The 25,346-nt window shown below is 47.5% G+C and overlaps 1 protein-coding gene across 2 annotated transcripts in view; it reads right to left on the reverse strand.

The window, feature by feature from the left end:
* The window catches only part of RANBP9 (RAN binding protein 9), a 365,177-nt gene that overhangs the window by 193,156 nt on the left and 146,675 nt on the right, over positions 1–25,346 (reverse strand). For both annotated transcript variants that reach the window (XM_069218155.1, XM_069218146.1), the window contains one exon: positions 15,501–15,553. In XM_069218155.1, the coding sequence (XP_069074256.1) occupies positions 15,501–15,553 (53 nt within the window). The remainder of the gene's footprint in view (positions 1–15,500; positions 15,554–25,346) is intronic.

Raw genomic sequence — 25,346 nt, forward strand, 5'->3', positions numbered from 1 at the left:
GGAAGCATAGCACGTCTGCTTGCTTCAGTTCACAAAATCACCTAATAGACCACTGCAGCTGCACTGCTAAGTATTAAGACTCAGAGTCAGAGGCACTCGTCCTCCCATCTGCAGACATACGCAGCAGTTTAGACAACACCACTCCTGTTTCAAATGAGGTCAATCAGGATTGTGTTCAATTCCTGAAATATACCATGAGGCACAATCACTGGAAGGACCGTAAAGGTGTCAAGAAGGCAGGGCAAGGTGATCACCTGAGCTATCGCTATCCAGCCAGCCTCTGAAGTCGGAAGCGAATTCCAGAACCCCACTCTAGCTCAAAACACCACTAACACCACTCACACCATACCCTCCAACAACTCATGGACAGTTCGGCACATCCCCCCATCAATCAATCATTTCTATAGCACACTACTCACCCATAGGGTCTCGAGGCACTAGGGAGGGTCCTCAGAGATCAGTTGAAGAGCCAGGTCTTGAGGTCCTTCTTGAACTGAGGCAGCGATAGAGACTGTCTGAGGTGGTGTGGTAAGGTGTTCCAACCTTTAGCTGCCAAGTATGAGAATGATCTTCCTCCAGCCGATGGCTTCTTTATGCGGGGTAAGTTGGCGAGCAACTGTTGGGCTATGTTGGTAAGCGACTGCTGGGATGAGCGTAGAGGTCTGGAAGGGGAGTACCAGGTGATGCAGTGGTTGAAAATGAAGGGTCTGCTGTTGTGGAGGGCTCTGCAGGAGTATATGAGGAGTTTGAAGTTGATCCTCGTCTCAACCGTGAGCCAGTGGAGGTTCTTCAGATGTTCTGTGATGTGTTCCCAGCAGGGGATGTCTATGACGAGTCTGGTGGCGGTGTTCTGAATTTGTTGCAACTTGTTTAAATTCTTCCTGAAAGTTTCAGCATAGAGGGCACTGCTGTATTTAGGGCATGTGTCACGGTTTTCCGGCAGTCGGTTGGTATCCATCTGAAAATCTTTCAGAGGAGTTGGAGGGTGTAGTAGCAGGTGGAGTCAGCGGAGTTGACCTGCAAGGTCACGGTAGGTGAAGAGTCGAGGACGATGCCAAGGTTTCTAGCGTGGGGGGCCTACCAAGTGCTGAAGGTCACCAGGAGTTGTCCCAAGCTGACGAGGATGGTCCCAAGATGAGGATCTTGGTTTTCTCAGAGTTCAGCTTTAGGCAGCTCTCCCTCATCCCGGTGGCGACTGCTTCCATCCGGTCTCTGAAATTCTTCATAGCTGTTGAGGGATTCTCGTTCAGGTAAAGGATCAACTGGGTGTCATCAGCGTAGGAGACGACGCTCACGCTGTAGTTTCTGGTGATGGGAGCAAGTGGGATTATGTAGACGTTGAACAGCGTTGGGCTCAGCAATGATCCTTGGGGTACTCCACAGCTTATGCCAGTGGGTTCTGCTAGGTGTGGCAGGAGCCAGACTTTCTGTGTTCTGCCTGTTAGGAAGGAGTGTATCCATTGAAGGGCCTTGCCATGTATGCCTTCCGCATGGAGTCTGGTGCATAGTGTACCGTGGAACACTGTATTGAAGGCAGCTGAGAGGTCCCGTAGGATGAAGGCTGCTGTTTGGCCACGGTCAAGGAGGGATCGGATGTCATCTATGGCTGCGAGGAGGGCACGTTCGGTATTGTGGTTGGTTCTGAATCCTGACTGGGAGACATCCAGGATGTTGTTGTCCTCGATGTGTTGGCGTAGCTGAGCGCTTTCTCTGCAAATTTTGCTGGGAAGGGTAGCAGTGAGATAAGTCAGTAGTTCTTATGGTCCGTTGGGGCGGCTGTGGGTTTTTTCAGAAGTGGATGAATCTCTCCGTGCTTCCAGTCTTTGGGGGTAGGTTGCTGACTCTAGGGAGCAGTTGATGGTCTTGCAGAGTTCAGATGCAATCGAGGTGTTGGCCTTCTTGAAGATGTAGTGTGGGTAGGAGTCAGTCGGGGCTCCCGAGTGGATGCTGGCCATGAAAGAGTGGGTATTATTTGTCGTGAGGGAGGTCTAGGCGTGCAGGAGTTGTGTGGGTTCATCTGGTCCTGGCAGGGATGTTGTTGGTGGGCTTGGAGAGTCTTTCTGTCCGAAACTGTCATAGATGTCTTGGATCTTCCGGTGGAAGAAGGTGGCCAGTCTGTCGCAGAGATCCTGCGATTGAGGGATGTCTGTGGTCTTGGCTTGTGGTTTGGTGAATTCTTTGATGACAGAGTTTTTCGGGGTTGTGGAGTTGATGTGGTCCTATAAGGCCGATTTTCTAGAGGACTTGAGACTGTGGTGGGATCTTGTGACGGCTTTGAAGGTGGCTAGGTTTTGCGCGGATCTGCTGTTCCTAGATACTGCACTGCCCCCTGCTCGTGCCACACATTTTAGGGGGCTCGCACAGGTCTGCCCAGACTGGGAATAACCTGGTCTTGAGCCAGCTGATGTATAGGCCAGAAGACTCCCTGAACTCTGTGAGTCGCACTGCTTTCACAGAATCCATGTGCATGCCGCCAAGAAAAAGAACCATGTCAAAGGCACACAAGGAGATCACATGAAAGACTCCACAAGATGAAATGCAAACAAAGTATGACAGCTTGGGCCTGGCATGCTACTGACTCCCTGTTTTGAAAAAGAGCAGAGGGAAGCGGGCAACCTTGCTAGAGTCCCTCTCCACCGGATATTGCCCTGAGGTAGCCCCTCTGCGATGCTGGCCCACACCACAGGATACGTGTAGAGCAAGCGAGTCGACACCATGAACAGACATCCCAATTCCAGGCTATCAAAAGCCTTTTTGATGTCAACGAACATACATCCAGCCCATTCCAGGAGGAGGCCATCTCTCAAATGAGCCACCAACCTCTGGATATTAGCTGCTGTACTATGGCCAGGGATAAAAAAGGACTGATCAGTGTGGATCAAACCCAGCATGAGAGGCAGTAACCGCTGAGCCAAGATGCTACTGAGGAGTCTGTGATCAATATTGATAATGGCCTATAGGCCGTCACATCAGTGGCTGGTTTCGCAGGCTTAAGCAAAGGGGCACTGAGGGCCTCCTACAAAGAGGGGGCAGGGCCTAACTCTCCAGTGCCTCCTGAAACAAGGTAACCAAGCAAGCAGGTTGATTATAGGCCATATAAAGCTCCACCGGGGGCCCATACATCCCTGGAACCTTGCCTGAACCATCTGTCGTATCTCTGCCCCAAAGTACTCCACTGATAAGTCCCTTCTCAGGTCTTTGGCCTCCTCCGGCATAAGCTGGCACATCTGGAAGTCTGCCATATAGCTCTGAATACAGGTTCCCCATTCCCTACCATCATGGAAATACAACCTAGTATAGTATTAGGCAAAGGCGTGATTAATCTCATTCTTTCTGTGAAGCCAATCTACTGCAGCCGTGAACAACTCCAGGATCTGAGCCCCGCGCCTGGCAGGGTTGGCCAGCCACTTCAATAATGAACCAATCTTATCCCTCTCAGCGTGCATGGAATTCATATATTCCCTGTAGTCGCTCCACATGTTCTGTCAACCTGACCTTGTCCTCCAGCAAAGACTGCTGGAGGTCCGGACGATCAGGTCCGAATCGCTTCTGCTCTCGAAGCGATCACTCGTGTAGTAATCTCAGTCAGCAGGCTTCGGCAGAACTCAGCCGATTCAGATACACACAGGTCCCAGATGATGACTTTAAAGGCCTACTTTTCCCCAAGGGCTGAAGGTGCCAAACCTACACTTTCTGCAAAATTATGTTGGAGTCCCTCCCAGATAGTTTCCCGAACGCTGGCTCTTTAAACTGGTTGCTTTCAATCGTGCTACTCCACTGTATGGACAAAAGAAGGGGGTTATCGCCAGTGATGGTTCTAGACAGGTACTGCATGCCCAAGATCGCACCTAGCACATCAGGCGAGCACAGCCAAACGTGCAGCGCATGTACTGTGGAGTGGTAGGAATAATCCTGTCCGCGAGGGTGGTGATGGCGCCACTCATCTACCAGCTCCCAAAGGCTCTGGCAGTCAGAGAATCTCCCGGCCAGGAGAACGGAGTCCTGCAGTGCGGGATGCGATCGATCCCAGTTCAACATCGGCCACACAATTAAAGTTGCCGCCGATAATAAGGGCCTGCACCATTAAAGAAGCCAGAGTATGGGACATAGCTCAGAAGAACGCAGCCAGGTCCACATTAGGCACTTGACATTCACAATGGACATCTCTCAACCCGCCAGCCTGCCCATCACAATAAAATACCTCCCATACAAATCGACCTTCTCACTAGTGACCTGAAAGGGAACATCCAGCTTCGCCTAGCAAAGGCCGAAAACGTAGTACAGACATCATGTCCCCACCAGCTTTTACAGAGGGATGCCCCTTTCCACAAATCCAAATAAGTTACCAGTAAAAACGCTATATGGACCCCACGCCGCATTAGATATGCCTGAACTTTGTAGCGCTTAGTCTTATTGTTCCAGCCACGCACATTGAGGGAGATTATTTTGCAAGTATCAGTGCCACGCCCCCATCGGCAGCACTCAGAGGCTAGAAGTACTCCCAGCCACCTCACACAGGTAAATGACAATGCCAAGATTCATCCCAGCAGGATAAAGAGGGGAGGTAGTTAACAACATGGTTCCAATAAATTACAACCCAACACCCCCACCTCAGGACAACAAAGTAGCATTCCTCCATCCCAACAGAAAAACACATAAATGCAAACCAGTTGGCCATGTAAACCTTCCTCCCACAGCAACCCCTCCAACCCCCAATGGGGTTGGCAGCCTCACAGAGTCCAGGGTCATAAGCTGGGCAGCAGCTTCCACTGCTTCCCGGTGATCACAATGTGCTTGAGCTGCTGTAGGTGCGTTGCCTCATAAGCGTTTGGCACAGGGGCGAGTCCGGGGGACGTTGTGCGCCACCCTCCGGTGGCAGCAATTCAATCAATCAATCATTTGAAGAGCGTGCTACTCACCCGCGAGAGTCTCAAGGCGCTGATGGAGGGGGGGAGGGAGTGGGGAATGCTCCTGCTCAAACAGCCAGGTTTTGAGGCGTTTCCTGAAGGTCAGCAGGTCCTGGCTCTGTCGTAGGTGGATGGGGAAGGAGTTCCAGGTGTTGGTGGCGAGCTGGGAGAACGATCTGCTGCCGGCTGTAGTAAGGTGGATGCGAGGAACGGTGGCGAGGGCGAGGTTGGCGGAGCGGTGTTGACGGTTGGGAGTGCAGAAGGTCGCTCGTTGAGGTAGGCAGGGCCAGCGTTATGGAGTGCTTTGGGTGTGGGTGAGGAGCTTGAAGGTGATCCTCTTGTTGATGAGGAGCCAGTGTAGGTCTCTCAGGTTGGCTGAGATGTGGTTGCGGCATGGTATGTCGAGGATGAGGCATGCAGAGGCGTTCTGTATACCTTGCAGTCTTTTCTGGAGCTTGGCCGTGGTTCCAGCGTAGAGAGCGTTGCCGTAGTCCAGTCTGCTGCTGACGAGGGCCTGGGTGACTGTCTTTCTGGTTTCTGTGGGGATCCACCTGAAGATCTTGCGGAGCATGCGGAGGGTGTTGAAGCAGGAAGACGAGACGGCGTTGACTTGCTGGGTCATGGTGAGCGATGAGTCCAGGATGAATCCTAGGTTGCGTGCGTGGTTGGTGGGCGTCGGTGCGGTTCCTATGTGCGCCACCAGGAGTCGTCCCAGGCAGAGGGGTTGGAGGCGAGGATGAGGATCTCCGTCTTGTCAGAGTTCAGATTCAGACGGCTGCCCTCCATCCAGTTGGCAATGGCCTTTATTCCATTGTGGAGGTTGATTTTGGCGGTGGCGGGGTCCTTGGTGAGTGAGAGGATCAGCTGGGTGTCATCGGCGTAGGAGACGACGTTGAGGTTGTGTGATTGGACGATGTTAGCGAGCGGTGCCATGTAGATGTTGAAAAGGGTAGGGCTGAGGGAGGATCCTTGGGGAACGCCGCAGATGGTCTTGGTGGCTTCGGTTAGAAAGGGAGGGATGTGGACTCTCTGGGTTCTGCCGGAGAGGAAGGATGAAATCCATTCCAGGGCTTTGTGGCGGATCCTTGCATCGTCGAGCGTGTGCGAAGGGCAGATGGTGTCGAAGGCAGCCGAGAGGTCTAGGAGGATGAGGGCTGCAGTTTCGCCTCCGTCTAGCATGGTCCTGATGTTGTCGGTGGTGGCGATTAGGGCGGTCTCAGTGCTGTGGTTGCTACGGAAGCCTGATTGAGATGTGTCCAGCGTGTTGTTGTCTTCAAGGAAGTGGGTCAGTTGACCGTTGACGATCTTCTCGATGACTTCGCCAGGAAAAGGAGGAGGGAGAGGGGCCGGTAGTTCTTGAGATCTCTTGGGTCTGCTTTGGGTTTCTTTAGAAGGGCTTTGACTACGGCGTGCTTCCAGCTTTCCGGGAAGGTGGCGGTCTCGAAGGAGCTGTGGTTTGAGGGCGATGATGGAGCTTGCTTTGTTGAAGACGTGGTGAGGGCGGGGGGTCGGAGGGTGGGCCTAGAGTGAATGGTGTTCATGGTTTTGATGGTATCCTTGTCGTTGATATGGGTCCAGTAGAGCAGGAGGTTGGTGTGGCTGGGGTCCGGTGAGTCAGGGTTTGTGGTGACAGCGGCTGTCGTGGGGGTCGAGGTGTTGAAGCTGTTGTGGATGTCCGTGATCTTGCGGTGAAAGAAGGTGGAGAGGGAGTCGCAGAGGTCTTGCAGGGGTGTCGTTGGAGCAGGACCTGGGGTTGGCGAGTTCCTTGACGATGTTGAAGAGTTCTTTGCTGTCGTGTGCGTTGTTGTCGATGTGTTCCGTGTAGGAGGATCTCTTGGTGGTCCGGATGAGCTGGTGGTGCTTGCGGATTGCGTTCTTGAGGGCAGTGTGGTTGATCTCTGTTTGTTCGTGGCGCCACTTCTTCTTGAGTTTTCGGCACTTCCGTTTGGAAGTCTGACGGTCGGTGGTGAACCAGATGGCCTTGGTGTGGTTGTTGGAGGGTTTTGTTACTCGGGCGAGGGTGTTGGCGCAGTTGTCTATCCACTGTCTGAGGTTGCGGGCAGCTGTGTTGGGGTCGGTGGTGATGGGTGGCGGGGCTCGGGCGAGGGTGGAGATCAGATGGTCTTCAGTGACCTTGTTCCAGCTGAGGCGGGGGATCCGTGGTGGGTGGTGGTGCGTGGTGGGTTTCTTGAAGGTGAAGAAGACGCAACGGTGGTCGGTCCAGTGGAGTTCGGTGGTATGGCTGAAGGTGACGTGGCTGCTTGCGGAGAAGACGGGGTTGAGCGTATGGCCGGCGGAGTGGGTGGGTGTCGTGACGAGTTGTTTGAGACCGAGGTTGTCGAGCAGGGCAATGGAGTAGCTGTTGTTGGCGTTCTTGAGGTGAAAGTTCAAGTCGCCGAGGAGGATGTAGTCTGTAGAAGCAAGGGCATGAGCGCTGATTACGTCGGCAATGGAGTCACTGAACTGCGGTCGGGGTCTGTAGATGAGTGTTCCTCTGAGGGTGGTGTTGGCGTTGATGTGAATCTGGAAATGTAAGTGTTCGGCGGCGTCGAGGGCATCTTCGGTGTTGGTAGAGATTCTGATGGTGTTCTTGTGGACTATGGTGATCCCTCCTCCCGGTCTGTTGGTGCGGTCTCTGCGGGTGATCTTATATCTGTCCGGGATGGCTATGGCGATGTCTGGTTCCGAGGAGGGGTTCATCCAGGTTTCGGTTAGGAAGGCGACGTCCGGGGAGGAGGAGATGAGTAGGTCCCAAAGTTCGACGCCATGCTTGTGGACGGAGCAGGTGTTGAGGAGGATGCAACTGAGATGGTTGTGTTCGGTTCTGGTGGGATGGTCGGCAGCTGGTGAAGATGCAATTCCGGCAGGAGAAGGGTCTGTGGGTGAGCTTCGGGGTGGCTTGGAAGCAGGTGGCTGAACGGAAGGTGTTGAGGGCCTGGAGGGCGTTGGCACTGTAGCAGCGGCGGGCGGATTGGGGATTGCAGGGGCCAGGGGTCTGGTGCTGGGCACGTTCCGGGCGCAGACGGGCTTGCCTCTGGCGCGCCAGCGGCGCGACAGCACAGTGGCTGCCATTAAGAAGGGGAAGTAGGAGGGAGGAGCAGCTGGGAGGCGGGAGCGGTGGGCGAATGGGAGTGCGAGGGGGGTGTGGCCGCAGGGGACGCAGCAGCAGGAGAGGGCAACAGAGCGCGATGGCAGAGCAAAGGTGAAAAACTGCAAAAAAGAGGAGAGAACGGATAAGATGAAGGAAGAAAGGCTTTAAAATAAAAAGGCAAAATAAGGAGACAAAGAGTAATGGAAAATACAAAAGAAACAGACAGTCACAGAACAGACACACAATACTTACGGCAACCACTAGCCACCAGGGATGAGACTCAGGTGGGAGCCCATGGATGGTGGAGGGCCTCAAACTCGCAGCAGCAGCGAGGGCGGGGTGAAGGGCACAGTTGGGTGGAGCTGCGTGGCATGGGGAGCCTCTCCTGACCAAAACAAGGTCAAGGGTCGCTCTAAGCCAGTCCCAGACCTACTGGGGTTCTGAGAAAAGCTTAGCCCACTGGTCAGTGGTAACTCGAAGTCTGGCAGGGTACAACATAGCATATCTGATGCCTAAGTCACAGAGCTCACGCTTGGCCTCCGTAAACGAGGACCTCTGCTTCTGAAGTGCCAGAGTAAAGACAGGGAAAATCATAACCTTATTGTTTTCAAAACTCAACTAACCAATCTCTCTGGCTCATTTCAGGATTTGATCCCACTCTCAAAAATAAAGGAGGCTGGCCCCTGTTGGTCTGGTTGGCCCGCCTAGCGCTGCCAGTCATGCCAGCAACCCTATTTGCCTGCTCCAGAGCAAAGAAAGGGTAAAGGCCCCCTGGAGAAACTACCCGCTATTGCCAGTCCTCCAGGAATGCCACCATGTCCATTCCCTCCACTTGCTGAGGCAGTCCCACCACTCAGTTGTTTTTACAATGGGCAAACCCTTTAGAGTCTTTTGCTGGGCCTCTAGGACCCGGCCTAGCACCCCAGCAAGTTGGTCCTTCAAACCTCCATGCGCTGAGACAATCTCCTGCAGCATGAGCTCTGTGGTCGGGAGCCTCTCAGCCAGTTTATGTTGGTCAGCATGGAGAAGGCCCAAACCGCCACTACTGTGTCCATCATAGGCTCTAGTGCCTCCTTCGTGTCTCTGATGACCAGGAGTATGGAGTCCAGTTTGTCCTGCGCGACTGCCAGCGTACCCCGGGAGGGGCCCACTTCACCCTCACCAACGGGAGGATCACTTCTTCCCAGCAGCCCTGGGCCTGCATGGCCGAAGCGGGTGGTGCACAGGGGCACAGGGGCACACCTACACCTACAGCTCGCCCTCAAAGTCAGGGGCACAAACACAGTATAGGTAAGATGCAGAGGGGAATCTCCCCTAGTTCCAATCACTGCACTCACAGGACATTAGGCTTCAGAAACCTCCAACTATGCTGCACCAAAGAGGCAAAAGTTCCCAAGACAAAGTAGCTGGAGATCGTCGCAGGAGCAAAGTGAACATGGTCCCAGAGCTTGCCCCCTGGGCCTCACAAACAGCAGGCAGGAACCCTGCTCCAGGCTTACAGGTAGGGCCCAGTGGCCTAAAGGGCCAGTGAGTCACAGGCACATCACAATTTCCAGGTCCCAGCCTCTGACATCAGGTAGGTGGCACGGCGCCCGCCCCCCTCAATCATTATAGGCTAACCTTCAGTGATCTGCATGCAGGCCGCTGGCCTTTGTAACACCACTAGGCCTCATGCATACGCCCCACAGCACCACCAATATGCGCCCCTAGGTCTCAGTCAGGGGTCTGATTCAAGCTCAAGGTGCCGTTTATCCTCGGGTGAAGCGCACAATCCCCATCAGGCTAACCAAGGGATTGCCACATCACTCAGCTGCTCCAGCCCAACAGGCCTCTTTGCCTACCCAGCTGTGAGTGCACTGCGGGCGCTGCCAGGTGAGCAAGGGTCAAGAGCCTCTTTCTCATCTCCCCAAGCATGCCGCGATTACCCTCCAATCCCTAACCCCCCCCCCCCACCCTGCCCAGTCAGATCCAGCATTGTGAACCTCACATTAGCAGCCGTCGAGCCTGGGCGTCTCCATTTTACATACAGCCTGTGCAGAGAACTCGGCCCTGGTAGGAGCACGGGCCGTGGCCTGCAAAGTCCCACTTTTTCGGCTCTTGGGGTTGGCTGGGAGAGGTACCAGACTCCACCTCCCCTTCAAACAACAGGGGCACCAGGAATCTGCAGAATGAGCCAGATGTGAGAGCCCCTCCAGGAGCTCCACAGCCCATGCCTTAGCCCTTTGGTCTCAGGCAATGCCACCCAATATCCTGGCTTTCATAATGGTATGGGGCCTGCCAAAAAATATGACTTATCAATACCAAGAACAATCTTAATGTTATATCTGTCTGTTCCATCACCTTCTGATACTAGGTGTTATGACGGGGTATTGCGATGAAGTTATGCAACCTGACACTTTTGCCTTTCTTGGGGTTTGTCTTAAAGGACTCAAACCTTATTCTCCTTCAGGGCCCTATGTTATGGCTTTGATCTAGGGGAGGCCAGCATCCTATGGCCCTGTAGGAGGTTACCCTTCTGGCCTCACAAGTCGGAGGTGGAGACAGTATGCACATCATCCTGTGCACTTCAAGATGTACTGCAATGCAAATTTCCCAAGAATCAGATGAGTAAAAATTTTTTAGGAAAGACGATGGCATCTTCCTGCCTTACAGGGCCTTTTTGGGGGTTGGCCGACAATATCATGGGCCACTCTCGATGTTGAAGGTCACACAGAATTGTTGGAAGCTTCTGAGGGATCTTGAGGAGTATCAAAGTACGGGTCAGGAGGTTTTATGTAGGAGCACAGCTCTTCAAGATACCTTTGCAGTGGTAATCCTTAAATATGATGTGTGACTAGTTACAGTCTGTAGTATTTAAACTCCAACGGCAGTTGACATTTTTCCCTCTTTGTCCACATGACCATGAAGAAAATCACGTTACCAGCACATCAAAAACAAAAAGGGAAAAAAGGAGACGAAACTCGCACACAGATCCACTGTGGCCTCATAAATGTCATGTGGCAAGAAGAGCTCAGTGTCTTCCCCTCAGAGGCAGCAGGTCAGGTGACAATGTGGTGGTGAGAGTGTACACTGAATGAGCAAATGTGAACCTTGCGGTTTAATTACTGACTACTGAGGACTCACAGACTGTCCACAAGGAAGAATGTAATCATGTGGATCGATGAAAGGTCCAAATCTGGAAAATCAGGGTGTCCACTTGTTCAAAATACATGAAGGAAAACAGAGTGACATCAAGCACCTACATAACAGAAAAAATTACGGTAATATTCAGTAATACGAATAAAATGTCTGAACTGATTAAAAGCACTTTCAAAGGAAGATTCGAAGAAAACCTAGTTAAACACAGAGCCCTGTGTCAAGGGGTAATTCTGAAAAAGAGCCAAAAATGGACTGAAAACCATCTACCACTGTGCTGGTCTCTGGAGTTTCACCGTTGTTTCTGAAGCAACATTAATGTTATTCCTCTTTGTAAGGCATAGTTCCTTTTCGTTGTTGAAAGATAGAAAATAAAATGGAGTTTGAACAGCAAAGGTGTGAGATATGTTTTTAAACCCATTTTAATATTCCGATATACATACTTTCCTTTTTTATTAAAGGAAAATAAATATAAATAAAGGGTTACCTTTAGATATATATTTTTTTATGTTTGGGGGTTTGTATTTCACTATGATAAAATAAAAGGTGTTTTGGGATCACCGAGTGCACTTAGATATTAAAGGTTTATGTATGTTAATGAAGACCCCGAATTGTAGAACACATGTTTTTCCTTGATTTTCAGAGGGTTAGTTTGATGTTCAATGTGGTTAAACATACTTTCTATAAATCCCTAGCCATATAAAATAATGTATATTTGACTTTCACCCCAATCATTAGGATGGGCTGCATCTATGTCTTATGACAGAACACCTAGACTAGATGGCATGTGATGCTGCCAACCATGTCTATCCTATGACTTAAATGTAAAGTTAATGGACCACATGAATGTATGAACAAAGTCATTTTTTGACACTTGCATTTTGGTATTTGTCAGCAGCCCTTGCTTAGTTGGCAAGGTGCATCCCATGCTATTTTTAAAGGAAAAAGGAAGTAAAATAGTGAAGCTTTAGTCCTCTAGTGAAGGTAAGCAGAAATCTATCTGTAAGGGCTCTCACGGAGTCTAATCTCTTAATGTGTGGAGGACAATTTCTCCACTCTAGACTCCTCACTAGCAGGAGCCTGCCTTACCAAAACTGCATTGATAATGCTTTCAGCAAGACATACTTCTCACACATACTTCACACATCTCTAGTAGGAATAAGGAGAAGTAGTGGTGTATTGTAAGTTTGGACTAGAGTGAGAAACATGACTAAGCTTCCAAGATGCACACTCACAGAATAGCAACATGGCATCAAATTGATTGTTTTCCAATGGAACAGAGAGGTGCCCCAGCACAAGGCTGATACTCCCCTTAGTGCTGGTGTAGGGGGAAGAGACCACGCCGCCTACAACAATTTTATTGATGACAGTCAAGAGTATCAATGGATAAACCAAGGATAAATCAATGAGCTAGGGTTAAGATGAAGGGAATCTAGTCTAAATCCACCCCTTAAGGTATTTTTTCTGTAGCCTGGCGCATCATGGATGAATCTTTTGAAAGGTGATTTTGTTATTCTCATCGAACAACACAGCTATCCAAATTAGATATAAGAACATACTTGAACCAAGACTCACCCCCAAAAGGCCTGTGGGGATTACTCGATAGGACTTAAATTCCATAGGTTGCTGTAACAAGGGTGTGGATGGTGCCCACCATCTAACAAACAAGTCGGAGATGTGCATTTCGATACCAGGGGATGCAGTGTACAAACCGATTATTTTAACTGGCAGCCCAATTCAGAGGATGGATTAAGACAATGTTGCTGCCAATAAAACCAGCCATATGTCTGCAGAGGGTCCGATGGCTACAACACTTACACCATTACTGATGGTCTGACCTAAGAATACCGAGTCATCTCTGGTGAGGATTTCTAGATATAAATTTAGTACCATAGTTTCATTTTAAAAGCTCACACACACACAAACTGAACCACAACTCCAATGGGACATAAAAAATAAGTATGCAAAAACATGAAGAAACTAAATTTAAGAAGAAATATGATCATGAAATAATTCCTTTTCCTATGACCAGGTGTGCATATTATTTTCTTTATTAGTGAAAAAAAAAACTTTTTTACTTTATTGTCCAAATATTAATTTTTAGTCAACTCCCTTCTCATTATTACTCTGAACATTTTGGAGTGAAAAGTTTCAACCTATTTCCAAGGTTCTAAGTGCCCTGGGCGCAAAGCTTCTGCCATTACAAAATACCAACGTAGTATGCTTTGAAATGTGATTATGTTCACCTCGTTATGTATCACTACTTACATTGGCTCTCAGCCTGGATATTGGCCCAGTGCAAACGTCTGGTTTCTGAGCCCAAGTTTTAAAAGCATTTTGAAAACAGAATGTACCACTGCACTCCATATGTTTACGCACTCCCTTGGGTGTGACGATTTAAAGATGAATATGGGCAAGCACAACAGGTTCTCTTAACTCTCTCTACCTTGCACCCCTTTGCCTCCGTATCAATTAATTTTAATTATCAGGGAAGATTGGTCACATGCTCTAATTGATGAGGATTATTTACAGAAAAGGGTCTTTGTTACAGCACAAGAACATGAAGCCAACTTGTAAACTCCGGAAAGCATTTATGGCTTCAAATTAAAAGTTGCAATAGTGCATCAGATGGTAGCGCAGCGGCATTTGCTACAAAGGAGAAGTGATTTACTAGGTCTCACTGACCTCAGCCAAATTTGGAAAAAACGCAGAGGGTGTTGGAAACATGGCACCCACCAGCTTCAAAATCCTAATTGCATGCCTGCTATTATTCCAAGTAATCTTATCAAATACGTTCTAGACAACGAAAACGTGTCTAAGAAGCCACAGTAATGATCTGCTCTTTCTTAAAAACACTTTAATTTTCACAAGATTAAGGTTTGCAATGGATGTTAGTGGTTCTGTACTGCAGAGCTGGTGGTGCAGGGGGTCAGCTGTCAGAACAAGCATTAGCATATCCCGTAGGTCTCGCCTTTTGGATACCAATGCAAACTTGCTAGCTTTGCCATTGTTTTTTGCCACACCAGGTTACTGTGGCGCATACACAAACGCATGTAACCAACTGCGTCGGCTCAAAATTCTGGGAAGTCAATTAATCTCCTTGTGTGCTCATGTAAAGTGCTTGAATACCTTTGTGTCGAGATCGTGCTATATAATTATGTTGGTTCGAGTCTTTGGAACAGCTTAACATTATGGGCAAATCACAATCTCCCCATGCACTCATATAAAGGGCTTGAATACCTTTGGGTCGAGATCGTACTATATACTGATGTGACCACGATGGTGACAGCGCACAGCAACTTAAACATTGAAACAAAAGATAGACATGGCTCCCAATTAAATCACATGATATACACACTGAAACAGACAAAGGACAAGTGATTACTTTTCTGACAACTTTACCATCCATGCCATTCATGGATATTTACATTCTTGCGTGTTATCATAATTTAAAACTCATGTAAACTTTACATCAGTATTTTCTAATGAAATATGTTTATATTTTGATATTCAGTCACTTGAATTAGCAATATAGTATGTTGCCCAAATAATCTGCCTGGCTTTAAAATTACTGTCTCCCAATATAATAATAATTGGGTAGAGGATGTGGCATAACAGCCAGAGCTGCCGACTTTGGATTTGAAGGAACCGGGTTCCAGTCTCAGCATCAACTCAACATTCTGTGCTAATCATTCTATTTCCTTGTGCACTCATGTAAAGTGCTTGAATACATTCGGGTCAAGATCGCGCTATATAATGATGTGGGTTCGAGTCTCGACATCGGCTCAACATTGTGGGTAAATCATTTAATCTCTCCGTGCACTCATGTAAAGCGCTTGAATATCTTTGGTCGAGATCATGCTATATAATGATATGGCCGTGATGGTGACATGTAAACGGGCGCCGAGGTAATAAAGCACTGAAAAGATTCAGCGCTTGTGTGAAGTGCTCTTGAACAAAGGAAAAAGTAGTCACCTTTACAATTCCCAAAATGGGACAAGAGGATGAGTACAAGTATTAGAGCGCTGCTCTGTGGGAATAACCAACTGACAAAAAGGTCGAACAAACAGGAAAGATTAACCACTCAGAAGCAATGATTTTTAAAGGACACTGACAAACAAATAAAGCGGAGTGGGCGGGATGTTAGCCCACAAAGTATACACAGCATGTCTCGGAGAGACAGCGCAAGTGCTGTCTAGGCTCACCCTAAAAAAGGACACGGAGCTTCAGATGACAAAAGGATGACTGCTAGACAAAACAAATAACACCAATATCTAGTCTCAAATGACAGGGACGCCAATTGTATACCATCAAAAACAAAAGAACATAGAAAAATGCACAAAAAGAAACAAATAATTCAATGTTACCTGGAAGTCTATTCATGTTGACGCCTTGTGCAGAAAGCCCAATTCCCATGTAACTGCAAAAACAAATACCACAAAAGTTAAACAACTTTTATTAAATACAAAAAAATAAAATCTTCCAGAAACCTCCCTTAAAGGTTACTCCGACTAATTGCTTAATAGTACATTTCACTGCAGCATTTAGGTAAATATGAATTTCTTTCCCCATTTCCTCACTTAATTCAACATTAGATAAACTGCAACATAAGCATAAAAAGCCACCACTATGTGATGCAAAACCAACCAAAGCTGCAGTGATTGGTACACATTTGAGGTGTTCCTTAAAGTCCACATGCAGAGGTGTAGCTTCATACCCCTCTCCCCTTAGTAAATGTATTATCTAGTAAGCAGTTGGGTCCAAGTGCTTTCAGTCTTGTATGGTGAGGTGTTGGCCAGATTTCACCCGGGGTTTTTCATACATGCAGACAAATATGCACAAATACACTCTCTCGTCTTGGTTTTGAAGTCCTTCAAAAATATTGCTTATTTTGCAATATATTGTGTTTTAAAAAACCCTCACAATCTGCATTCCTCTTCCTCTCGCCTTAACCCCTTCTGTGCCCAGGACGTAATGGTTACGTCCTGAGGCACAGTGCTGGTGTGCCCAGGACGTAACCATTACGTCCTGGGCACAGAGCCCAGAGGGAGCGGTATCGCTCCCTCTGTGGGGTTCCACCCCACCCACACAAGGCAGGGATGGAAGTGGAAGCCCTTCCACTTTCACTCCCGACTCCCCCCCACCCTCCCTGTGACGTCAGCGAGGCCTCCTCCCATCGCACTGGAAGCTCAGCTTCCAGAGCGATCGGAAGAGAAATGCAAAAGCATTTCTCTTCCGATCACGTGGTGGAGGCTGAGAGACTTCAAAGGGAAGGAAAGTTATTTCCTTCCCTTTGAAGTCTCTCTCAGCGTTTTAGCAGCCGGATTGCAAGCAATCCGGCTGCTAAAACACCCACTAGACACCAGGGATTGTTTTTTTTTTTTTAATGAAATTGGCATGAGGGAGCGACCCCTTGGGCAAGGGTTGCTCCCAGGTTGGGGGGGGGGGGGGTAGAAACCTCTAGGCACCAGGGATCATTTTTATTTTTGTTTTTGTTTTGTATTTTTGAGGAGGGGAGCGACCCCTTAGGCACGGGTCGCTCCCCTAGGGGGGAAATTATATTTAGACCATTTCTGCCCGCCTTGGGGCCGGCTGAGCTAGAGGCCAAAATCCACAGGTAGGCACTTTGCAAAAAACACCTCTGTTTTCTGTGAAAAAATTTGATGTGTCCATGTTGTGTTTTGGGCCATTTCCTTTCGTGGGAGCTAGGCCTACCCACACAAGTGAGGTACCATTTTTATCGGGAGACTTGGGGGAACACAGAATAGCAAAACAAGTTTTATTGCCCCTTATCTTTCTCTACATTTTTTCCTTCCAAATGTAAGGCAGTGTGTAAAAAAGACGTCTATTTGAGAAATGCCCTGTAATTCACATGCTAGTATGGGCACCCCGGAATTCCGAGATGTGCAAATAACCACTGCTTCTCAACACCTTATCTTGTGGCCATTTTGGAAATACAAAGGTTTTCTTGATACCTATTTTTCACTTTTTATATTTCAGCAAATGAATTGCTGTATACCTGGTATAGAATAAAAATCCATTGCAAGGTGCAGCTCATTTATTGGCTCTAGGGACCTAGAGTTCTTGATGAACCTACAAGCCCTATATATCCCCGCAACCAGAAGAGTCCAGCTGACGTAACGGTATATTGCTTTCAAAAATCTGACCTCGCAGGAAAAAGTTACAGAGTAAAACGTAGAGAATAATTGCTGTTTTTTTCACCTCAATTTCAATATTTTTTTATTTCAGCTGTTTTTTTCTATAGGAAACACTTGTAGGATGTACACAAATGTCCCCTTGCTTAATTCAGAATTTTGTCTACTTTTCAGAAATGTTTAGCTTTCGGGATCCAGCATTGGTTTCTCACCCATTTTGGTCACTAACTGGAAGGAGGCTGAAAGCACAAAAAATAGTAAAAATGGGGTATGTCCCAGTAAAATGTCAAAATTGTATTGAAAAATTGGGTTTTCCAATTCAAGTCTGCCTGTTCCTGAAATCTGGGAAGATGGTGATCTTGCCACTGCAAACCCTTTGTTGATGCCATTTTCAGGGAAAAACCCACGAGCTGCCTTCTGCAGCCCTTTTTTCCCATTTGTTTGAAAAAAACAAATTTTACACTGTATTTTGGCTCATTTCTTAGTCTCCTTCAGGGGAACCCACAAAATCTGGGTACCTCTAGAATCCCTAGGATGTTGGAAAAAAAGGATGCAAATTTGGCATGGGTAGCTTATGTGAACAAAACGTTATGAGGGCCTAAGCGCGAACTGCCCCAAATAGCCAAAAAAAGGCTCGGCACAGGAGGGGGGAAAGGCCTGGCAGCGAAGGGGTTAAGCCCTCTCATGGCCTGCTTCTCACATAATGTATTTTAATATGCTATGCCAGCATGATTGTTGGAAAATCTGAAGCTGACAGTCCTCAATTTTACTGACTAAGCTACACTCATGCCCACACACGCGGTTATTAAAAACAAGAGCCAGGAGGGTAAGGCAAACCTGTCAAAGACAGGCATGAAACTGAGAAACGGCGTAGTCTAGATACCACTGCCAACTAGAAAAGCAGGGTAATCAAGAATTGTCAAAAAGCAGCAACAATAGGATGTGGCGTGTACCGGATTTGAAAGGGGTATGTTACTGGACTGGGGTAACAGCAATGGGTTAACAGCTCTTCAAAAACACAAGTGATTAGTTTCTATGACCAAACAACTACTTAGTTGGCACTTAATAATCAAGTTCTCAATGTACGCCCAGGAAGTTAGTACGACAAGCTAGTTGGCATGCATCAAAACATAATATTTGCCCCATTAGATGTCAGAGTGAAGATCTGAAAGTAGTAGGCCAATGTGCTTTGGTAGTAAGTGCTTTGTCTGCCCAAGCGGAGCACAAACAGCCTTGAAGTGGCTGTCCACTTATGTGCCTTTCCCAACCAAGTTAGAGGTACAAGTTCTCATATCAGTGCAGTCACTATAAGTGGGTTATTCCTCTTCAACCAACTCAAATGCATCCTCCAGTTCAATACTAAAAAACTATGCCAAATTGCCTTGTACCCCTGGGCCAATTGTAAATGGCTTATAGTTTATTGTAACTTTCCTGATTACCAGTTTAACTACTACCGGCAGGCTGATGATTGGCTTGTTATATTAAAATCCTCAACTGGTTGCCCAATAAACCAAAATAAAACACACCTATGTATCTACCTATCAGAGTCTGGTAACACTGACTTCATCCTTGGTATCTAACTAAATTATATAGTTTACTGTTAGAAAAGTGCATGTTTTACACAAAACCTGCTTTAGAGACTTCACTTGGAGAGGTGATCATCTCTTGCTTGTGACATGCTGCAGGCTTTGGAATTTGCCCCTGTACATTACATACCTCCTTTTCATTCTTGATTTCATAAAATCTCAAAAAAGTTCCTTTTGCCAATAATGTCTACTTCCCTTTTCCGTCGATTCTCTCTCATTGGGATATACCTTGAAATTATTCAATTTGTAGAAAGGAGAAGCTTCCTACACAATGACAGCACAGTAAGAATGTTGAGTACATTTAACAGCCGGCTGTTCTACTTAAGGAGCCACTTCTGAAATGTCATTAATTCATTAGTGTGTTTTGAGAGAAATTCCAACGCAATATTTATGAAATTAGGGAACTGGTTTAAACAATATCTCTTACATTGATGGGAGGATTTTACCAAGACTCAAAGCTAAGTCCCGACAGAATCAAGCTGCATTAAGGCACTGAAATCTAGGTCTTTGGAATACATTAGTTTGATGATTTCAGAAAAAATAACAATGTCAGACTTGGACAACTAGTTTAAGTAATGTAACTTAAAACCCGATGCATTCAAAAACAAGCGCTGTAAAACAATAGATCTGAACTTGTAATGCTGATGCAATGTTATCATTTATTGCTTGCAATAACAATGATAGATTATAAAAAAAAAATAAGCCGTTGCTTGTAATTAAAACAGAACAGTATATGTGCTCTCTAGCACGCCGGTATATTTATAACAGGTACAGACATCCAAAAATTGCAAAACAACACAGAAAATATAATTTTACTGCTGCAAAAAAAGGCAATATTAGCTTTGAATTACGAGGCTGATTCACAAAAGCATTTATGAGTTAGGCAAGTAGTATAGAAGTAGTCTTTTACGTACTCTTGCATGCTTTTGTGAATCTGCACTGAAACATCCAACTCCCTTTTTGTAAAAGTGCAAAAAGGGCACAATCCTTTCTGTATGTACGGTGTGTGTACTCATATTCTCTGAATATTCCCATTTTAGATTGCTTTTAGCCAATTCACAAAGGCACATACGAGTATATAAATGAGTACTCAGGGTGTGCTACTTTACATACTCCAAAATGCCTTTGAAAATAGGCCGTAAAAATTAACACCCCCGTTTAAAAGAAATAAAAACAGGATAAAGAATTAAAAGAAAAAAAAAAAACAATGGCAAAGTAAAGTATTGCACCACCGGACCCTGCAACAAAGTGCACTTGTTTTTAGGCACATATTTAGGTAGGAAGGTAAAAATGACCTTGCTTACAGTGCCAAACAGCCATTGGCTCACTGCCCATGTTGTATGCTGAGGTGGGTGGAAGCAAAACGAAAACAACATATATTCAGACCAATGGATGAAATGGGCTGACCCAAAGCACTGTTAAATACGTACACATTTATACAACTTTTTTTAGGATCAAGCCTGCAAGCGCATGCGCTAGTGCACGTGTCTCCCTTGCGAGACTGTTGTGCACAGTTAAGGGCTTGGAGCCCGCCTGCCTCTCACCATCTGATGCTTTGCATGGCTTTTTTTTTTTTTACAGTCTCCTAATTCACCAAGGTAGGCCTGGCATCATTTCCATTCCTCGGTGTGGAGCAAGGATCAAGCACTGATTGATGCAACTTAATTAGTGCCCGTCAGCTGCTCCCAACGTGATTGAGGTACTATTATGTACTTTAAATTTTTATTTTTTTAAAGCTTACTTTCTTTTATTTTGCCAAGTCGTCTTTTCTGACTCTCCACTCATGTTTTCTTCTGTTTTTATTTGTGGGTGCTCTTCTCAAAAGATGACAACTTGTTCAAGTGACATTGCTTCTTTATTATGTGTAATTTCTGAAATTATGCTTTATCACATAATTGTGCAGTACATCCCAATCCACCCACTTCAATCCGCCCCACTAAAAACCACCCCAAATCCACCCTACTCCAATTAAAACCACTCACCCCAATCCTGTCCACTTCAACCTACCCACTCCAATTCCCCCAAACTACCCCAATCTAATCTGCCCCACTCCAATTTACACCACTCTAACCAAAAACCATCTGCCCCATTCCAATTCAAAACAATGTACACCACTCCATTCCAAAACAATATGCTCCACTCCAATCCAAAACAATGCTCCACTCCCATCTACCCTACTTCAAACTGCCATACTCCAATCCAAACAACCTGCCCCGATCCAAAGCAATCTGCCCCACTGCAATCTGCTGCACTCCAATCCAAAACAATCTACCCCACTATAATCCAAAACATTCTGCCCCACTTTAATCCAAAACATTCTGCTCCACTCCAATCCGCCCCACACTTCAATCCAAAACAATCGGTCTCACCTGAATCCGCCCCACTCCAATCCAAAACAATCTGTTTCACCTGAATCCACCCCACTCCAATCTGCTCTACTCACATCCAAAACAATCTCACTCTAATCTGCCCCACTCCAATCTGCTCTTCTCCAATCCAAAACAATCTGCCCCATTCCAGTTTGCCCCAGGCTAATCCAAAACAATCTGTCCCACTCCAATCCAAAACAATACGCACAATTCCAATCAAACCCACCTCACCCAAATCCAATCCACTATACTCTATCCCAATTCACTCCACTCCTCTTCTATCCAGTCCACCCCAACACAATCCACCCCACTCCAATCTGCCCCACTCCAATCCAAAACAGTCAATCCCACTCCACTCCGCCCCACTCCAATCTAAAACAATCTGCCTCACTGTAATCCAAAACAATATGCCCCACTCCAGTCAGTCCCACTCCAATCCAAAACAATATATCCTACTGCAGCCTGCCCAACTTTAATCCACAACAATCTGCCCCACTCCAATCCAAAACAATCTGCCCCACTCCAATCCAAAACAATCTGCCCCACTCCAATCCAAAACAATCTGCCCCACTCCAATCCAAAACAACCTGCCCCACTCCAATCCAAAACAACCTGCCCCACTCCAATCCAAAACAATCTGCCCCACTCCAAAGCAATCGGCCCCATCCAAAGCAATCTACCCCAATCCAATTCAAATCAATAAGTCCCACTGCACTCCAAAACAATCTGCCCCACTCCAATCCCAAACAACCCACAGCAATCCAAAACAATCTCCACCACTCCAATTAAAATCAATAAGCCCCACACCAATCCAAAACAATCTGCCCCACTCCAATCCAAAACAATCTGCCCCACTCCAATCCCAAACAACCCACACCAATCCAAAACAATCTCCACCACTCCAAAGCAATCAGCCGCAATCCAAAACAATCTACCCCAATCCAATTCAAATCAATCTGCCCCACTCCAGTCCAAATCAATCTGCCCCACTCCAGTCCAAAACAATCTGCCCCACTCCAGTCCAAAACAATCTGCCCCACTCCAGTCCAAAACAATCTGCCCCACTCCAGTCCAAAACAATCTGCCCCACTCCAGTCCAAAACAATCTGCCCCACTCCAGTCCAAAACAATCTGCCCCACTCCAGTCCAAAACAATCTGCCCCACTCCAGTCCAAAACAATCTGCCCCACTCCAGTCCAAAACAATCTGCCCCACTCCAGTCCAAAACAATCTGCCCCACTCCAGTCCAAAACAATCTGCCCCACTCCAGTCCAAAACAATCTGCCCCACTCCAGTCCAAAACAATCTGCCCCACTCCAGTCCAAAACAATCTGCCCCACTCCAGTCCAAAACAATCTGCCCCACTCCAGTCCAAAACAATCTGCCCCACTCCAGTCCAAAACAATCTGCCCCACTCCAGTCCAAAACAATCTGCCCCACTCCAGTCCAAAACAATCTGCCCCACTCCAGTCCAAAACAATCTGCCCCACTCCAGTCCAAAACAATCTGCCCCACTCCAGTCCAAAACAATCTGCCCCACTCCAGTCCAAAACAATCTGCCCCACTCCAGTCCAAAACAATCTGCCCCACTCCAGTCCAAAACAATCTGCCCCACTCCAGTCCAAAACAATCTGCCCCACTCCAGTCCAAAACAATCTGCCCCACTCCAGTCCAAAACAATCTGCCCCACTCCAGTCCAAAACAATCTGCCCCACTCCAGTCCAAAACAATCTGCCCCACTCCAGTCCAAAACAATCTGCCCCACTCCAGTCCAAAACAATCTGCCCCACTCCAGTCCAAAACAATCTGCCCCACTCCAGTCCAAAACAATCTGCCCCACTCCAGTCCAAAACAATCTGCCCCACTCCAGTCCAAAACAATCTGCCCCACTCCAGTCCAAAACAATCTGCCCCACTCCAGTCCAAAACAATCTGCCCCACTCCAGTCCAAAACAATCTGCCCCACTCCAGTCCAAAACAATCTGCCCCACTCCAGTCCAAAACAATCTGCCCCACTCCAGTCCAAAACAATCTGCCCCACTCCAGTCCAAAACAATCTGCCCCACTCCAGTCCAAAACAATCTGTCCCACTCCAGTCCAAAACAATCTGTCCCACTCCAGTCCAAAACAATCTGTCCCACTCCAATCCAAAACAATCTGTCCCACTCCAATCCAAAACAATCTGTCCCACTCTAATCCAAAACAATCTGTCCCACTCTAATCCAAAACAATCTGCCCCACTCCAATCCAAAACAATATGCCCTACTCTAGTTTGCCCCACTACAATCCTAATCAATCTGCCCCACTCCAATCCAGAACAATATGCCCCGCTCAAATCTGCCCCGTTTCTAATCCAAAACAACCTGCCCCACTCCAATCCATTTGTCTGCTCCACTCCAGTCTGCCCCCACTTTAATGCAAAACCACCTGCCCCACTCCAATCTCAAACAACCACTCCAATCCAAACCAATCTGCCCCACTCCAATCCAAGTCACCCCAATTCAATCCACCCCACTCCATTCCATTCCACCGCAATCCACCCCACTACAATCCAGTCCACCCAACACCAATCGAATACAGCCCAGTTCAATCTACCACACTCAAATCCAATACACCTTTCCTCAATCCAATCTACCCCACCCAACTCCAGTCCAATCCACACCACTTCAATCCATTCCACCCCAATCCAAAACATCCCACCCCACTTCAATCCAACCCACCCCACTCCAATCCAATCCAACCAGCCCACCCCACTCTAATCCAATCAAGTCCACTGCTACCCAAGCCACCTCACTCCAATACAATCCACACCACTCCAAAACAATCCACTTTGATCTACCCCAGCCCACATTAATCCACCCTACTTCAGTCCAATCTACTCTAATCCAAACTACCTTAATCTACCCCATCTCAATGCAGGACACCCTTATCCAATAAACCTACCCCACACAAATCCAATCCACCCCACACCACTACAATCCAAACAACCCCACTCCATTCTAACCCACCTACTCCAATCCACTCTAATCAAGTCCACTGCTACACAATCCACCTCACTCCAATCCACCCCACTATAATACAATCCACTCTAATCCACCCCAATCCAGTCCACATTAATCCACCCTAATCCAGTCTAATCCACCCTAAACTACCTTAATCTACCCCACCTCCATGCAGTACATCCCTCTCCAATCAACCCACCCCACACCAATCCACCCCACTCCAGGCCACCACACCAAATACAATCCACCCATTCAATCCAATCCACCCTGCTCAATCCAATCTACTCACTCCAACCCAATCAACTCTACCCCACTCCGACACAACACAATCTCATCCACACCAGTCCAACTCACCTCACGTCAATCCAGTCCAACCCACTCCACCCCAATCCAATCCCTCCAGTCCACCCTACCCCAATTCACCCCACTCCATTTCAATCCACTCTACCCTATTCCAATTCACCCCATCCCCTCTAATCTAGCCCACCCCACTCTACCCTAATCCACCCCATCCCTGTTCAGTCCACCAACCTCCAATCCAATCCACCCAACCTACCCCATTTCAATCCACCCCAGTCCACCACACTGCAATCCACTCCAGCCCCTTTCAGTCCACCCAACCCCAATTCATCCCACTGCAGCCCACCACACTCCAACCCAATCCACCCCACCACATTTCAGTCCACTTTCCACTCCAATCCACCATACTCTACTCCAATTCACTGACTCTATCCCAATCCAATCCACCCCACCCCAATCCAATCAATCCAGTCGTCCCACCCCAATCCAATCCACCCCAATCATATCTAATCCACCCCACCCCAATCCAATCAACCCCACCCCTATCACTCCATTCCAAACCACCCCACTCAAATCCAACTGAATCCCATCCACCTCACCCCGTTTCAATCCACCCCACTGCACTCAATCCACCCCACTATCTCAATCCATGCCAACCCATTACCTCAATCCACTCCACCCTATTCCACTCCACTCCGACACTCTCTGCCACTGAACTATACTCCCCTCTACTCAACTTTAGGGCACTCTACTCCCCCTACTTCACTCTAGGACACTGCAACAAATCCACTCAACAACACTC

The sequence above is a fragment of the Pleurodeles waltl genome, chromosome 2_1 (genome assembly GCF_031143425.1).
Source record: "Pleurodeles waltl isolate 20211129_DDA chromosome 2_1, aPleWal1.hap1.20221129, whole genome shotgun sequence".
NCBI lineage: Eukaryota > Metazoa > Chordata > Amphibia > Caudata > Salamandridae > Pleurodeles > Pleurodeles waltl.